At 37.5% G+C, this 18,260-nt stretch overlaps 2 protein-coding genes across 9 annotated transcripts in view; both read left to right on the forward strand.

Moving 5' to 3' along the window:
- Nucleotides 1–9,973, forward strand: part of ATR (ATR checkpoint kinase) — a 96,904-nt gene extending 86,931 nt beyond the window's left edge. For 3 of the 4 annotated variants that reach the window (XM_078070941.1, XM_078070948.1, XM_078070955.1), the window contains 5 exons: nucleotides 1,369–1,525; nucleotides 1,826–1,979; nucleotides 3,122–3,273; nucleotides 8,403–8,508; nucleotides 9,609–9,973. In XM_078070941.1, coding sequence (XP_077927067.1) covers nucleotides 1,369–1,525; nucleotides 1,826–1,979; nucleotides 3,122–3,273; nucleotides 8,403–8,508; nucleotides 9,609–9,782 — 743 coding nt within the window. In that variant the 3' untranslated portion in view covers nucleotides 9,783–9,973. The remainder of the gene's footprint in view (nucleotides 1–1,368; nucleotides 1,526–1,825; nucleotides 1,980–3,121; nucleotides 3,274–8,402; nucleotides 8,509–9,608) is intronic. The other variant, XM_078070953.1, reaches the window with a different exon arrangement.
- Nucleotides 9,974–11,329: 1,356 nt separating this feature from the next.
- The window catches only part of XRN1 (5'-3' exoribonuclease 1), a 112,952-nt gene continuing 106,021 nt past the window's right edge, over nucleotides 11,330–18,260 (forward strand). For 4 of the 5 annotated variants that reach the window (XM_078070964.1, XM_078070981.1, XM_078070967.1 and 1 more), the window contains exon 1: nucleotides 11,330–11,543. In XM_078070964.1, coding sequence (XP_077927090.1) covers nucleotides 11,469–11,543 — 75 coding nt within the window. In that variant the 5' untranslated portion in view covers nucleotides 11,330–11,468. The remainder of the gene's footprint in view (nucleotides 11,544–18,260) is intronic. The other variant, XM_078070985.1, reaches the window with a different exon arrangement.

An 18,260-nucleotide genomic window follows, 5' to 3' on the forward strand; every position in this document is an offset into this window, starting at 1 on the left:
TTGGGGAGGCTATGAGTCCAAAATCTTGGTGTCAGTAGGGCCAGATCTCTGATAACTCTAGGGGAGAATCTCTTCCATGCCTTTCTGTCAGCTTCTGTCTCCAGCAATCTTTGACGTGCCTTAGTTTTATAGATGGATCACTTCACTCTTTCTCCTCTCTGTCATCACACAGTGTTCTCCCTAAGTCTATATGTCTCTGTTTTCTCTTCCTATATAATATTTTATATACTAGTCATATTATAATAAGGGCCCACCCTAATGACTTCCTCTTAACCTGATTACATGGGCAACAGCCCTCTCTTTCAAGGTCGCATTCACAGGTACCAGGGGTTAGGACTTAAATACATTTTGGGTACAGTTTAACCCATAACAATAAGTGATATTGATAAATTACTATATTACTGTGCTAAGTATGTTATATACTTTATTGTTTATTGTTAATAAGTCTGATTATCCCTATTTTATGTACAGTGCCAGAGGTTAAGTAACTTATCCAAGTTCACAAAGCTTATAAGTTGCAGAGCTGAAACTCAAAGACTGGACTCTTATTCCAAGGAACTTGCTATTGACTATTTTATTGGAAAGATAAAATATTGTGTGTGTTTTAGTTATTGTTTTTGGATTTTTAAAAGTATTTAAAAAAATTTTTTTTAGTATCATGAACACACGGGAATTATATAACATTTGAGCCTAAAAACCTCAAATCTCAAACTTGTTCATAAAACTTTTGGCTGTGCTTCGGGTGTAAAAAAGCACCAAACCAGGGTGGGCCTAAAAGGCACTTAATAGACCAGAGTAATATCGCCCATCTAATACACGCTCACCATTGTATCAGAAGGAAAAGTTCTTCTGTTTCTCCAGATGATTTGCATTGTACAAGATTAGCTCAAGAACGAGGTACACAATGAAGCTTATAGGCTAGCATTCACACAGAGTAAATTACTTCAAAACACCACTGTAGGTTTTTTAATAATGATTCTGTGTGGACCTATACTATACTACATGCTGAGGAACAGAGAAATCATTATAATTTTAGTGAGGGCTGCAGCATTTTTATAATTCCAATTATTTTATTTAATTTATTTAATTTATTAATCCAATTTAAATTGGATTTATTCTGAGTGATACTTTCTAGAATTAGTTGATTCCAACAACGTTAGTTTTAGTTGACATTAATTTTCATCAACAAGAGGCTTCACTTTGGATAAGTATAGGGAAACATAATGTGTTATTTTATTATAATAAGATAAGTTTACCTATTTGTTCTTGCTTTTGTATAACAATTTGAATAAAAATAGATGTTTTTAAAAAAATTACCCATTTTCTTATTTGGCTTGTGTGGTTAATGGAAACCACTCCACCTTGCAGGAGTTTATATGACAGGAAAAGAACTTCGCCAGTGTATGTTACCAAAAGCCGCAGCTTTGTCTGAAAAACTCAAAGTATTCCGAGAATTTCTCCTACCCAGGCATCCTCCTGTTTTTCACGAGTGGTTTCTGAGGACATTCCCTGATCCTACATCATGGTAAGTTACCAAGAAGATAATACATTGTTATGGTTTAATGTTTTAAAAAATATTTTAGGGCGCCTGGGTGGCTCAGTTGGTTAAGCGACTGCCTTCGGCTCAGGTCATGATCCTGGAGTCCCGGGATCGAGTCCCACATCGGGCTCCTTGCTCGGCGGGGAGTCTGCTTCTCCCTCTGCCCTTCCCCCATCTCATGCTCTCTCTCTAATAAATAAATAAATAAATCTTATAAAAAATATTTTAGATTTATGTTGCCTCATGTGGCATAAGGATATTTGATAAGCATTGTGTTTTCTTTAGGTACAGTAGCAGATCAGCATACTGTCGTTCCACAGCGGTTATGTCAATGGTTGGCTATATCCTGGGGCTTGGAGACCGTCATGGTGAAAACATTCTCTTTGATTCTTTGACTGGTGAATGTGTACATGTGGATTTCAACTGTCTCTTCAATAAGGTAAATGATGTGACTTACTCTAGTAATTGTATGTTTACTCCCAATTTCCTTTCCTCAACAGCTGTTTTTCCTAGACATACCCATTGGTTGCAGTTATAGTCACAGTTGAGTCACACTGAGAGTTTGTTGACTGGTTTTGATTGGTGGATCCCTGAGTCCTCAGCAAAGCAACTTAGGATGAAGAGAACTCAGAAGAGTGATACAGTAAAATCAGCCCTGAACTTGAAATCCAAAGGTTCAAGTTCTGACTCAGTTCTTAGTTATGTGAATATGAACAGATCAGTTCATTTTACTGAGATTCAGTTTTAGACAAAACAGACCTGGCAGCATATCAGAATCATCTAAGAATTTAAACAAAATACACAGATATCTAGCAGACATCCTAGGAGATTCTGTAGGTTCAGAGTGGGGCCTGGGAATAAATTAAGGTGGTTGGACTCTCCCTAAAGCCCCGTCTAATTTTCCAATGTTATGATCCTAGAAGGCAGACAAGTAGGCTAACTCCCTATTTTCTTCATCCCCATTCTCTGTGGATTACCTTCTGCTGTCACAGGAAACCAAGAAAGGTCACAGATACACATGAGATCAAATCAGAAATAAACCACTAGTATATGTTAAATCATACGAGAAAGGAATTTAGGGAAACTCAGTAAGTTTGGGGATAAAAAGGCCTTATGGAAGGCAGGTTGAGAATGGCAGAAAATAAATGAACTGGACTTCATTATATTATATGTTAACATATTCTGTCTGAGGGATATGAGCATCTAACATTTGACTGTTTCTTTCCTTTCCTGCTTTAAAGTGAAAGTCTTAAAAAAGAAAAATATAAGAGTATTTGTTTTTATTTTATATTATTCAAGAAGAGCAGTAAGGAAGTTAATATGAGACTAAATGTTGAACGCATAAAAATTTCTCTATAGTAATATTCACTATTGTAATTCAGTGACTGGTGAGCATCCATCCTCTAGATCAGAGGTAGTTATATGGCTTCTTCATGATAGAGGCCTTTAATGTAGTTAAAAATATAAATATTTTGAGGGTATCTTTGCACTTTTAGAGTCTAGACATGAAGATCTAATTTTTTTGCATAAAGATTTAAAATTTTAACATTGTGACTTTTTAATAAAATGCATTGTTTTAAGGGAGAAACCTTTGAAGTTCCAGAAATTGTTCCATTTCGACTGACTCATAATATGGTTAATGGAATGGGTCCTATGGGAACAGAAGGTCTTTTTCGAAGGGCTTGTGAAGTTACGATGAGGCTGATGCGAGATCAGAGAGAGCCTTTAATGAGGTAATTACCTATGTTTTGTAAACAATTTAACAGTAATCTTGAATGTAATTACTGGTTCCTAAATATGTTTTTTTATACTAGAAGCCACTTTGCATTAAAGTAGATCTTTTTAAATAATAGCTTTATTAAGGAATAACTTACAGTTCATTGCAGCATTATTTACAGTAGCAAGACACAGAAGCAACCTGAGTGTCCATTGACAGATGAATACACACACACTGTGATAATATTCAGCCATAAAAAAGAAGGAAATTTTGCCATTTGCAACAACATAGATAGACCTTGAGGGCATTTATTCATAAGTGAAATAAGTCCTACAGAGAAAGACAAATACCGTGTGAGATCACTTGTATGTGGAGTCTTAAAAAAATAGAACTATCTTATGATCTGATCTGGCAATCACATTACTGGGTATTTACCAAAAGAATAAAAGAACACTAATCCAAAGGGATACATGCACCCTGATGTTTATAGCAGCATTATTTACAATAGCCAAGATATGGAAGCAGCCCAGGTGTCTGTCGACAGATGAATGGATAAAGAAGATGTGGTATATATACACAATGGAATATTATTTATCCATAAAAATGAAATTTTGCCATTTGCAATGATGTGGATGGAGCTAGAAGAGTATAATGCTAAGTGAAATAAATCAGAGAAAGAAAAATACCATATGACTTCACTCATATGTAGAATTTAAGAAACAAACAAGGGAAGGGAAAAAAATAAGAGAGACAAAACAAGAAACAGACTCTTATTATAGAGAGCAATCTGATGGTTACCAAAGGCGAGGGTCGGGGGGGATGGGTTAAATAGGTGATGGGGATTAGGGAGTACAGTTGTCATGATGTGCACAGGGTGATGTATGGAACTGTTGAATCACTATATTGTACACCTGAAACTAATATAACACTGTATATTAAGTAACTGGAATTAAAATAAAAACTTAACAAAACCTGAGCAAATAGATACAGAAAACAGTGGTGGCCAGAGGTTGGGGGTAGGGATGGGCAAAATGGATGAAGGTACAAACTTTCAGCTATGAAATAAGTCATGGGAATATTAACTATGGTACAAACTTTCAGCTATGAAATAAATAAGTCATGGGAATATTAACTATGGTGAACATAGTTAATAATACTGTATTGTATATTTGAAAGTTGCTAAGAGAATAGATACTAAAAGTTCTCATTGCAAGAAAAAAATTTGAAACTTTGTATGGTGATGGATATTAACTAGATTGTGGTGATCCTTCTACAATATATATACAAATATCAAATCATGTACTCCTGGGGCGCCTGGGTGGCTCAGTCGTTAAGCGTCTGCCTTCGGCTCAGGTCACGATCCCAGCGTCCTGGGATCGAGCCCCGCATCGGGCTCCCTGCTCCGCGGGAAGCCTGCTTCTCCCTCTCCCACTCCTCCTGCTTGTGTTCCCTCTCTCGCTGTGTCTCTGTCTGTCAAATAAATAAATAAAATCTTTAAAAAAAAAAAAAAAAAAAAAAAAATCATGTACTCCTAAAACTAATATATGTCCATTATGTCTCAGTTTTTTAAAAGATGTAATTTACATACCATAAAATTCACTCTTTCAGAGTGTGCATTTCAGTTGTTTTTAGTGTATTCCCAAGATTGTGCAGCCATCACTGCTATCTAATTATAAAACATTTCATCACTCCCAAAATAAATTAGCAGTCACTCTCCATCCCTACTCCCCTGCCATCTTCTAGCAACCACTAATGTACTTTCTGTCTTAATGGATCAGCCTATTCTGGGCATTTCATGTATAAATAAAATCGTACAACAGATGGCATTTTATGTCTGTCTTCTTTCCCTTAACGTGATATTTTCAGGGTTTATCCATGTTATAGCATATATCAGTAATTCATTCTTTTTTATTGCCTAATAATATTCCATTGTATACCACATTTTGGGTTTGTTTGTTTAAGATTTTATTTATTCATTTGAGACAGAGAGATAGAGAGAGAGAGCAAGGGGGAGGCAGAGGGAGAGGGATAAGCACGCTCCACACTGAGCCAGGAGCCCAATGTGGGGCTCGATCCCAGGACCCTGGGATCATGACCTGAGCCAAAGGCAGACACTTAACCATCTGAGCCACCCAGGCACCCCTATATACCACATTTTCTTTGTCCGTTCATCAGTTAATGGACATTTGGATTGTTTACATCTTTTGGCTACTGTGAAAAGTCTGTGTATATATGTTTTCAGTTTTCTTGGGTATACCTGGGTGTAGAATAGCTGGGTCACATGTGAACTCTAAGCTTAACATTTTGAGGAACTTTCAAACTGTTTTCCAAAGCAGTTGGGACACTTTACAATTCCACTGGTAATGTATGAAGGTTCCAATTCCTCCACATTCTTAACAACACTTGTTATTTATCTTTTTTACTTTACCCATCCTAGTGGGTGGTATCAAGTGGTATCTCATTATGGTTTTGACTTGCATTTCCTCAACGACCAGTGATGTTGAACATCTTTTCATGTGCTTATTGGTCAGTTGTGTATCTTCTTTGGATAAATATCTATTCAAATACTTTTCCCATTTTTAAATTGGATTTTTTTTTATTGTTGAGTTGTAATAATTCTTTACATATTTTGGATATTAGATCCTTGAGACATACATAATTTGCAAATATTTTTCTCTATATGTGGGTTGTCTTTACTTTCTTGATGATGTCCTTTTTAGCATATAAGTTTTTACTTTTGATGATGTTCAATTTATCTATTTTTGTTATTGTTACTTGCTTTTGGTGTCATTTAAGAAGCTATTGCATAATCCAAATCATGAACAGTTACACCTCTGTTTTCTTCTAAGCATTTTATAGTTTTACCTCTTATATTTACTAGGTCTTTGATCATTTTCAGTTATTTTGTGTTTCTAGTGTGAGGTAGAGGGTCCATATTTATTCCTTTGAATGTGCATATCCAGTTTTCCTAGCACTATTTTTTGAAAATATTATTCTTCTCCACTTAATTGTCTCGGCATATATTCAGGAGTTTATTTCTGGACTCTCAATCTTATTCCATTGATCTCTATATCTAACCATATTCCTACTACACATTGTCTTGATTACTGTAGCTTTGTAGTAAATTTTGAAATTAGGAAGTATGTGTGCTCCAGGTTTTTTCTTCTTTTTCAAGATTGTTTGGCTATTATGGGTTCTTTGCATCTCCGTAGGAATTTTAAGATCATCTTATTAACTCAAAAAGTCAAGCCTGGATTTTGATAGGAATGGCATTGAGTTGTTAATCAGTTTGGGGAATATTGTCATTTTAAAAATATTAAGTCTTATGAACTATGAACGTGGGATGTCTTCTCATTTATTTAATTCTTTAATTTCTTTCAATAATGTTTTGTGATTTTTAGTTTTCAAGTCTTGTGGTTTTTTTATTTTTTTTTTAAATCACAGTTGTTTTTTTTAAGATTTTATTTGTCAGAGAGACTGAGAGCACAAGCAGGGGGAGCAGCAGGCAGAGGGAGAAGCAGGCTCCTCACTGAGCAGGGATCCCAGTGTGGGACTTGATCCCAGGACCCTGGGATCATGACCTGAGCCGAAGGCAGGCGCTTAACTGACTGAGCCACCAGCCGTCCCCAGATCTTGTATTTTTTAAAAATGTGCTTTTTAAAATGCTATTCCAAATGGAATTTTTTATTTCATTTTTGCACTATTCATTGTTAGTTTAGAAATACAACTGATATTTGTATATTTATCTCATATTTTGCAAACACTGCTGAACTCATTTATTAGTTCTAATACTTATTTTTGTAGATACCTTAAGATTTTTCTCTCTCCAACATCTGCAGCTAGATAGTTTTGTTTTTTCCTTTCCGATCTCATGCTTTTTTTTTTTTTCTTGCCAATTGCCCCTAGCTAAATGAATGTCAGGTAGACAAGGTGAGAAATCTACATCTTTGTCTCATTCCTGATTTTAGGGGTATAGAAGTCAGTCTTTCACCATTAAATATGATGTTAGCTACAGGATGTAGTTTTTTTAAAAGGACTTTTAAAGCTCATTTATTCACCTTCTTTCTTTAAAGCTCTCTACCAGACATTTTGGTAGAACGTATTGGTTAATTAGACATAGGAAAAGGCAAATTCTCTGCAAGAGGAAGTACAGCCTCTTGTGAAACACTAAGAGCCCCTATCCAATCTGGGGAAGTCAGGAAATAATTTCTGAAGGAAGTAGCTGAAACCTTAATGATAAATGGAATTGACCACACAAAGGGGAAGAGAGTGTTCTGAGTGATAGAAATATCAAGGCAAGTGAAGAAGGCCTGGACTGCCTAAAAAATGTAATTCTGTTTTCTAGAGGGTACACTTCAAGTAGATGGTGCTGTGATGATGGCACAGATGAGCAGGGCTAGATTATGAAAAGTCCACATGGGGCTGGTTTACACATTTAAATCTTGCTCTGAAAACAACCAGAAGTCATTGGGGGTTGGGGTAAGAAGCAAATTTAAAAAGAAGAAATGAAATTCATCAGATTTTGCACTGTAGAAAAATTATAGTTGCAGTCTGGGCTAGAGGCCAGAAAACTAGTTAGAGGACTGTTTGAGTAACTCAGGAAGAAATAATGGTGCATTGGATGAGGTAGTGACAGTAGAGATGAAGGTAAGTAGATTCTAAAGGGATTTAGGAGGTAGAATTGAGTGTTAAGAGGAAGGAGAGGCAAGGATGATTCCTAGACTTTTGTTTAGGACAAATGAGTGAATAATGTTCTTTACTGAATTGGGGAACACAGGCGAAATAGTTTGGGAAAGGGGTAATGAGTTTTGTTTTGGAAATACTGAATTTGAGGTGCCTGAGTAGGTTTTTCCATAGGTAGTTGTATTTGAAGTACACAGTATGCGTTTAGAAATGGCACACAGAACTCATCTTACTCTACTCTCCAAGGACACCTCAGATCCCCCTCTATCTTCCCTCTTTTCTTTCGACCCCTCAGTCCAAAACAGTAAGTTCACATGTCTTACTGATGCAGTACTAATGTGTGTTATAAGAATATTACCATTAGCTTCTCATCCTTCACTTATTTTTCACCTACATGTTGACTATAGCGGCACTTCTTTATACAGAGATAACATTGTATCATCATATTTGTTTGCATTTTAGTGTCTTAAAAACTTTTCTACATGATCCTCTTGTGGAGTGGAGTAAACCAGTGAAAGGGCATTCCAAAGCACCACTGAATGAAACTGGGGAGGTTGTCAATGAAAAGGTTAGTAGAAGGTGTAGCGTGATATGAGCTGACATAATACGTCTCTGTCAATGAGAATTGATTCTAAATACTGTCATTGAATTGACTGGCCATTGAACTCTGAAATCTAGTTCTTTTTTTATTTTTATTTTTTTTAGAGAGAGAGGGAGGGGAAGGGACAGAGGGAGAGGGAGATAGAGAATCTTAAACAAGCTCCACGCCCAGCACTGAGCCTGATGTGTGGCTCAGATCTCACAACCCTGAGATCATGACCTGAGCCAACATCAGTAGTCGGACGCTTAACCAATGGAGCCACCCAGGTGCCCCTGAAATGTAGTTCTTTAGTGTGAAAGTGCCAATAAGTTTTCTTTATTGTCATTACTAACGTTAACATTATTATCATTTGTGTAATGAAGTTCAAGACACACTTGTTTAATTATAGACAGTTTGCAGTTATGGTATATAGTGGGAAAAACTTGGAACACAGATTGCCTGAACTTAGAAAGCAGCAGCAGGTCTCAACTTTAATATATAGCAATTCACTCCTTAACTAACATTAGTTGAAGTTTCAAAGTTTGCAGATAATCATTTTTATTAAGTGAGAATAGATTGAGGATTGTTATTCTAATACAACATTCTCACTTTTGCATTTTTATAAGCTTTCCTATTGAGAGAAATGTGTACCTTTCATTCCAAGTAGCTTAGAATTCCATTTGCACATAGTAACATAATCTAAATATTAGGCATTTAGAGTATTGTTGCTATGATTAGAATATTCATTCAAATGTTTAAGTCCTAACATTTCGGGGTAAATTTTTTTAATTATTATTTTTCTAGAATTGTAATGTGGAAGAGAGTCCCCAGTATTTCACATAGTCCAGAAAAATGTCCATGCAGTTGATGCTAAATCAATATTGCAAGCCTCAAAATCAGTATCTCAAGTTATTGCATTTGTTTCATTTCTTCTCTCTTTTGCCTGTTTTTGCTCCTAAAAAGGGGGTAATGATTTGTAAAATGACATAAACATTTGTCAAACACCAGAAAAGTAGTAATTTCAAATTATCAATATCCAGGTGTTATTAGGTTCTTAGCACTTATGATTTTCAATTTCTTCTTATTAGGCCAAGACCCATGTTCTTGACATCGAGCAGCGACTGCAAGGTGTAATCAAGACCCGAAATAGAGTGACAGGGCTGCCACTATCTATTGAAGGACATGTGCATTACCTTATACAAGAAGCTACTGATGAAAACTTACTGTGCCAAATGTACCTTGGTTGGACCCCATATATGTGAAATGAAATTACTTCAAAGAATATGCTAATAATCTAAAATTAATGCATTTGGTATTAACTGTGATTGTATATTCAGTTCCAAAGTACAGCATAAGTTTATGTTCTCGGAGCAACTGGTATTAACTCCCTTATTGTTAATAATATTTAAAATAATATATGTCGTTGATAAGAAATAAACTGCTTTCTTTTTTTTTTAAGATTATTTATTTGAGAGAGAGCACAAGTGGGGAGGGGGCAGAGGAAGAGGGAGAAGCAGACTCCCCACAGAGCAGGGAGCTTAACTTGGGGCTCCATCCGGGGACTCTAGGATCATGACCTGAGCCAAAGGTAGATGCTTCACTGACTGAGCCACCCAGGTGCCCCTAAACTGCTTTCTCAATATATATTGTTCATTATAACTGGAGAAATGGAACATCTTATGTTTTTATGCTCTAAAAGATGTATTTGCAAGAAACAAGCCAGCCTAATTTCATTTTATAACTTTTATTGATTTTCTTTTAAGTACTAGCTAGCAAAAGGATTCATTTGAACAACAAAAAATTACACTGAATAAATGCTGTAGGCAAAGCACTAGGCTAGATTCCTGAACAGAGCTACCTGCCCTGCCCTCTAGGGACTGACTGTCTAGTCTAATAAAACAGATATAAACACAAAACACACATCAAGTTCACTTAATAAAACTCTTTTTTGTATGGCTGAAAATGTAATAGGAAAAAAACATAAACCAAAGAGCATGAATCTGAAAACTCAATAATGTAATTTTAAAGATTCTGCCATACTGAGAGTTTACCAGAATACAGAATCTAGTGGTCTTAGAAGACACTTAAAATTTCATAAGATTTTAAAATTAAAGATATTTTAATGTTCATTTTTTTGTAAGTTTTCTTGCTGATGATTTAAAATAATTCACAATATTTACAAAATTATGAGGTTATTACATTCAAATAAATGGAAAAATTTTTTATAACAGAATTTTACTTAAATTCGCTTGACAGAATTATGCTTTTCTGCACCGTTTAGAGTGTGATGGGGAAAACATGAAAACCAAGAGACATGAATGTGAAACGTATACCATTTCCTCGGGGAGCCTAATGTTGATTTAAGGAGGAAGCTGGGTGGGGGTGGAGGGGAATTAGGACATTTTTTCCAACAAATAATTTGGGGAAAAAAAGTTTTTAAAAGAAGTTTGATACAGGGTTATATTCCTCAGAAAAAAACCTCCCCCTCCCCAAACAAAATAAACTAAACCAAATAAATCACCAGATCTTTCCAAATCTGTGTTGAAAAATACTGAGATTAGTAATTCCAGGATACAGAAGCAGGACAAATACCAGTGTTCCAAAACTTCCAGCAGGCTCGTGAGGTTTTCACACCACTCCCACGTCTACTTACAAAGCACAGCTCTGTCCACAAACATTCCAGAACTAAATTTAACGCACCAACACGCCCCCCGGCTCTTAAACTTTACCACCGGGGAGCTCGGCGGCGGCGAGTTAGAGCCGGGATTAGAGCCCCGCCCCGGGGATGCGGCCTCGAATCGGCCGCTCTAGGCCCGGCGAGTGCTCTCTATGGTCGGGCGGGCGGTGTGTTGTCATCCGCGGAGCGACGGCCGGAGGCAGCGGCTTAGGCCCCGGCGGGGCGTTTGGTTTCGGTTTGGCCCTGACTGGAATTAGCGTTGACGGTCGAAATGGGAGTCCCTAAGTTTTACCGATGGATCTCGGAGCGGTATCCCTGCCTCAGTGAAGTGGTGAAAGAGCATCAGGTGGGTGAGCGAGGGGGCAGCGGCTTAGCAGGCCGAGAACCCGGGGCCCCGCGGCCCTCCCTCCATCCTGGAACAGGGCCCCCCAGCCTCCTCTTTCTGCTCGTCGTCTGCCAAATGAACGGTGAAGGGAGGGGAGGGGAAGGTTTGAGGATATCCCGATGATCTGAATGGGGGCGAAGATGTAGGTTTCGTTTCTGTGGGCAGAGCCGCGGGAATCGGGGCCGTTCTGACAGCTCTGCCGTGGGGCAGGGCCCTCCGCGATTCCGAAATTAAGTCCTGGGGAGGAACGTTTTAGTGAGTTCTTTCCTTTCCTGCCCAGGGAGCTTATAGAGGCAGCAAAGCCGGAGCGGGTGTTCTGAGTCCCCCCCGCCCATCCCCCTCTGAAAGCAACAGACCCACGTACGAACGATAATAAGTGCCTCCGCAGTTGAGTCACCTTGTTTACTTTCCCTTATCAGGACCTGCATCCCACCCCACCCCCAACGCCTAGACTTCTTGACATAGCTGATGGTTCATATTTATGATACCTTTTGTTACTCTTTTTCGATTATCTCAAAGATCGTAAAAGGAACAAAAATACACTTGGACGGGCAGGGGCAGTTATTTGGAGACTTCAGTGTGCGAGTGTCCGTGTGTGACAGAGAGAGCGAGGAGAGAAAGAAATGGATTGCTAGAACACTAATACTAGTAGTCATAATATCTGGTTTGTAATCCGGTATGTAATAATATCCCAGTGCAAGGTTTTTGTGCGGATTCCAAAAATGTTTATATATTGGAATTGTGGAAAGAAATAGTAAGCATTTATCTATTAGGTAAACTAGACTTTGGGTGATACATTAGTGTTTGTCACATTTAATGATTTTGGTAGATCTCTTGTCCATTTTATATTTTACAGGAAAATCAGTTTTTTGTTTTTTTTTTTTTTTAAAGATTTTATTTATTTATTTGACAGAGAGAGACACAGCGAGAGAGGGAACACAAGCAGGGGGAGTGGGAGAGGGAGAAGCAGGCTTCCCGCGGAGCAGGGAGCCCGATGTGGGACTCGATCCCAGGACCCTGGGATCATGACCTGAGCCGAAGGCAGACGCTTAACGACTGAGCCACCCAGGCGCCCAAGGAAAATCAGTTTTGATATTTGTATAGCTAATGAATCAGTTTTGTTGGGTAACATTTTATTAGTAGTAGTGAGGGGAAATAATCCAGCCAGCACCATCATGCTGTTTATTAAATTATGGTTTAATCTTAAAAAGTACTATAAGCATGAAGATAGGGTTAAACTTCCAGAAGGGATACTTTGTTGTTGGATCCCAGTCAGATTTGGTAAATGAAGAAGAGCTTACAAAAAATTCCAAAACAGTAGTTTATTTTTCATTTATTTGAAACATGGGTTGAGTCGATTTAGGAAATAGTTCTTTCCAGAGAAGAGGGTAAAAAAAGATTACTAGTACATTTCAGAAATGGAGACAACGGACTTTGGCTTTTCCTGGGTCATTCATTCAACAAAAGTCTGAGTGCCTGCCATGTATTAGTCACTCTAATGTGATTGTTATTCGAATTGACTTGATAACATATAATTTGTTTATTAATATTTTTATTCTGTACTCTTTGGTGCAGAATTTGGTTTGGTGAAACTGTCTTGGATTCTCACCATCCTGAGAATTTTTTTTTACTGAAGAGCAAAAACAATCTCTTTAAGGCAGTCTTATGATAGGTTTAAAAGGATGGGTTTAAAACTTGGCTTATCAAAATGGTGTCTTTCAAAAATGTTTGATTCTTGTAGTTAACAACGACCACAACAACAAAGAGAGCAAATGTTATAAAGGGGTACCAGCTGCTCTCTTAAGCAGTATTTAAAAGACGATAAGCCTAAGTAAGTCACAATGATTCAAAAGCTAGTCCTGGGAGGAAGAGATTGGGAGGAGGAGTAAGTTGTGGGAAGATGGTGGTGGTAAAGACAACAGCATCATTTTTGGTCTCTTTGAATCCTCACATAAAAACAGAACAACTAGGAACGCCTGGGTGGCTCAGTCGTTAAGCGTCTGCCTTCGGCTCAGGTCATGATCCCAGGGTCCTGGGATCAAGTCCCACATTGGGCTCCTTGCTCAGTGAGGAGCCTGCTTCTCCCTCTGCCTGTCACTCCCCCTGCTTGTGCTCTCTCTCTGACAAATAAATAAACTCTTTAAAAAAAAAAAAAAGGAACAACTAGATAGCAAAGTTTGAAATCCATAGAACATTTATGACAAAACCATGTAATATTGTATCCCTACGAACCCCCAAAAACAAGTAGGTAGGGACAAACTACCAATAGCCTCTAGACCCAGTTGGTGTTGGCATCCCTGCAAGAGGAAAAAGGAAGCAATGGGGCAATATCTGATGGACCTGAGAACAGGAGAACTAAAGAATATTCGCTAAAAGACTATGTAGGCCAATTATATAGCAGTATTTGTAACTAAGGGGTTTTAAAGGGCAGGAGTAGTTGGCCTCCTATGAACTCTCATAACTGATTTGCCAAGGCATCATTCTGAGGCAGATATAGAAAAGGATAAAACAAATGTGCTCCCTATATAAGAGCACACACTTTAAAATGGAAATGTTAGCTTGTGTTTCTTTCTGTACAATTTGTAGCAAAATGCATACAAGATTGGCTTTAAAAGTGCAGGCACCAGGGGCGCCTGGGTGGCTCAGTTGGTTAAAGGGCTGCCTTCGGCTCAGGTCATGATCCCAGAGTCCTGGGATCAAGCCCTGCATCGGGCTCCTTGCTCCATGGGGAGCCTGCTTCTTCCTCTGCCTCTGCCTGCCTGCTGCTCCTTGTGCTTGTCCTCGCTCTCTCTCTCTCTCTCTGTGTCAAATAAATAAATAAAAAATCTTTAAAAAAAAAAAGTGCAGGCACTGGAATAAGCATGTGAATGCACTTAACACTACTGAACTGTACACTTAAAAGTGGTTAAGATGGCAAATTTTTTATGTATATTTTACCACGGTTTAAAAAAATGCAGGCACAAGAGTATGAATTATGAACAGGAACAATATCGCTCCCAAGGGGGCCAAAATTGTTGAGAGGGTGGAGGTTTACATATTAAAGTGCCACAGTGCATAAACAGATATACAGTATAACTATGGTATTAAAATTCCGTTGGAGGGTGGTGATTAGGGAAAAAACAAGTCTAAAGAGCTACCTGGAAGAGGGACAATAGTGTAAGAAAGATTAAGAAATACTGCTCTAGAGCAGTTCTGCTTGGTTCAAATTTAGCCCCAACACTTACTTTACTAGTTATGGGTGAGTAACTCAAATCTTTTTGTGACTCAGTTTTGTCAGCTACAAAATGGAGATAATAATATTAGGATTGCTGTGATTAAGTAAGTGAATGCACATACAGTTGACTCTTGAAAATGTGAGGATTAGGAACACCGACCCCCCCCCCCAAGCCCCCACGCAGTCAAAAATCTAAGTATAACTTTGACTCGCCCAAAACTTAACTACTAATAGCCTAGTGTTGACTGGAAGCCTCACTGATAACATAAACAGTTAATTAACACATATTTTATATCTTATATATATCGTGTATTCTTACAGTAAAGTAAGCTAGAGAAAAGAACATGTTAAGAAAATCATAGGAAAATAGAAAATATATTTATAGTACTGTACTGTATTTATTGGGGAAAAAAATCCACATATAAGGGGACCCATGCAGTTCAAACCTGTGTTGTTCAAGGGTCAACTGTAAAGCATTTAAATCTGTCTAGTACATGGCAAGTGCTTAACAGATCTTACCTGTAATTATTGCTCACCAGCAAGGAGGGGAAGAGGAAGAGAGAGAATCCTAAGCAGGTTCCATGCCCAGGGTGGAGCAGGGCTCGATCTCACAACCTTGAGATCATGACCTGAGCTGAAATCAAGACTTGGATGCTAAACTGACTGAGCCACCCAGGTGCCCCATATTTTAGCTATTATAGTAGCACTGTACCAGATTGTAATCACAAAGAGAACTACATAGGCCCTAGGAGTTTATAATCTTAGTTGTATGACCTTTTTTTTGTAAAGGTTAAGTTTTCATCAGATATATATATTGCCTCTACTTTTGTGGTACATAATAGATCTTCAGTAAATATTTATTGAGTGAATGAATATTAATCATATCATACTATATAACATAAAGAATACATAGTATGTTTTAAAACATGCATATTAAAGGGGCGCCTGGGTGGCTCAGTCAGTTAAGCATCCGACTCTCGATTTTGACTCAGGTCATGATCTCAAGGTTGTGAGATTGAGCTTTATGCTGGGCGTGAAACCTGTTTAGGATTTTCTCTCTCCCTCCACCCCTCCCCCCAAAAAATATGCATATTAAAAAATGAACTGAAGCAACAAAATCTTGGGAGTGTTTAAGATAAATAGGATTAAAGAACTGGGACAAAAGAATTGCCAGTAGCTCTCATAAACAGTCAAATATACATTGTCTTAATGAAAAATGCATTTTGCAGCTGCACTAAGTAGGATACAAAGTATACTAGCAAAAAGAAACTCAACTAATTTGAGAAAATTAGATACTAAAGTTAATACTTAACCACAATTTAAAGCAATATAAATGCATATTCAAAGTAAGTGTTATAGCTTACATGTGCTATCACATTTAATAAAGGGAGAGCTCCGCTATTTATTATTAAATATTTTTATTTGCTACTTTGTGTCAGGTAGTATGCCAAGAGTTCTAAACATGACCAAATACTTAAGTGTATCGTCTGTCCTTTTGTGCTAAACTGTGAGTTCCTCAAATCAGAGACCTTGATTTGAGGAACTCACAGTTTAGTAGGAAAGGACAAACGTTACACTTCAGCATTCAACAAAAATGTACAGAGCATGTAATATATGTGCCTGGCATTCTTGTGTGCATTGGGAACACAGAAACAAATAAGATATGACATAGAGAAAGGAACATCATTTCCCCTTGGGTAAGTACAAGAAAACTTCCAAAGATACCTGAGCTGGATCTTGAAAGCTGAGTCAAAATCTGCAAGATCAGTGGAAGAAAGACCATAAAGGAAAGTATTTCAGGAAGTAGTAGCAGCATCTATTAAGTCACAGAGATTTGGAAAAACCCAGTGCATTTACGGCTTTCTAAATAACGTACTGTATGTATGTAGTTAGCTTGTAGACTATATGTACAAACAGGAAAGAATATGGAATTGGTGGGAGAGATAACAGCCAAATCATACAGAATCTTTTATGGTATTAAAGGTTTATAGTATCGTATGGGTTTAAGTATGGAAGCAACATGATCAGATTATATATTAGAAAAATGGCTAACTACACTGTGGTGGGAGAGAAAAAAAGCAAGTAGTCTAGTTGGAAAACTCAGGGCTTGAACTAAGGCAGGAAATCTGGGGATGGAGAAAATGGTGAGATTGCCTAACACAATGGGAATGGTTAGGAGGGTAGGATTCTAGAGACATTTTGGAAGTTAAATTTTAAAAAACAGAACAGAAAACAAAACCTAAGTGACTAATTAGATACGGGGGTTGAGGAGAGGTGAAAGTGTAAAATAACGTCAAAACTTCTGTTTTACAGATGTAATAATTCAGTATTGTCTTTGGGTTTTTTCCCCATTTTTATTTAAATTCCAGTTAGTTAACAGTGTAATAATAGTTTCAGGTGTAGAATTCAGTGATTTGTCACTTACATACAACACCCGGTGCTCATCATAACACGTACCCTCCTTAATCCCCTTCCCCTATTTAACCCATGCTCCACCCACCTCCCCTCCAGCAGTCTTCAATTCTCTATAGTTAAGAGTCTGTTTCTCAGTTTGCCCCTCTCTCTCTCTCTTTTTTTTTCCCATTATTATGTGTTTGTGAGGGAGCAAGATTCTATTGCATGTTCTCATTTTCTTCACTGAATTAGTCAGTGGTTACTCAGTCATTCTGTATTTTTCTTGCTAATCTGAAACCTAAGAGAATTTTTTAAATTTCTTTTCTAAAAAGATAATCATAGGGTTTTTTTTCGGATTATGAAGGTATGTGCTCATTATGTAAAAATTAATATAATACAAAGAGATGTAAAAGCTGTTATATCTTCCAAAGGAAAATAAACAACTGAAATTCCATCATCAAGGGTTAACTACCAGTACTATCTTGTTTCTATGTACTCTTAACCTTTATATGCAGATACACATGTAGATAAGTATTTTCTATAAATGGGATAATAATATGCCTGCTGTTTTATAGCCTACTTTTGTCATTTGACCATCTGTATTACACACATTATCTAATGTCAAATATGAATGTATATCATAATTTATAATTACTGTGTAGTATTCCATTGTGTGGATGTACTATCATCAGTTTTCTGTTATTAGGCATTTTGATTTCATTTTTTATTTCTAAATAGTACTCCCATTAATATTCTTGTGCTTACATCTTTGTGCACATTTCTGATTATTTCTCAGAATAAATTTCCAATAGTAGAAATCCTGGGGGTGCCTGGGTGGCTCAGTCGGTTAAGCGTCTGCCTTTGGCTCTGGTCACCATCTCAGGTCCTGGGATTGAGCCCCACGTTGGGCTTCCTGCTCAGTGGGGAGTCTGCCTCTCCCTTCCCCTTTGCCTGCTGTTCCCCCTGTTGGTTCTCTCTCTCTCTCAAATAAATAAAATCTTAAAAAAAAGAAAAGAAAAGAAAGAAAGAAATCCTGGGTCAGAGATACATATGCTTCAGATTTTGATATA

The sequence above is a fragment of the Halichoerus grypus genome, chromosome 1 (genome assembly GCF_964656455.1).
Source record: "Halichoerus grypus chromosome 1, mHalGry1.hap1.1, whole genome shotgun sequence".
NCBI lineage: Eukaryota > Metazoa > Chordata > Mammalia > Carnivora > Phocidae > Halichoerus > Halichoerus grypus.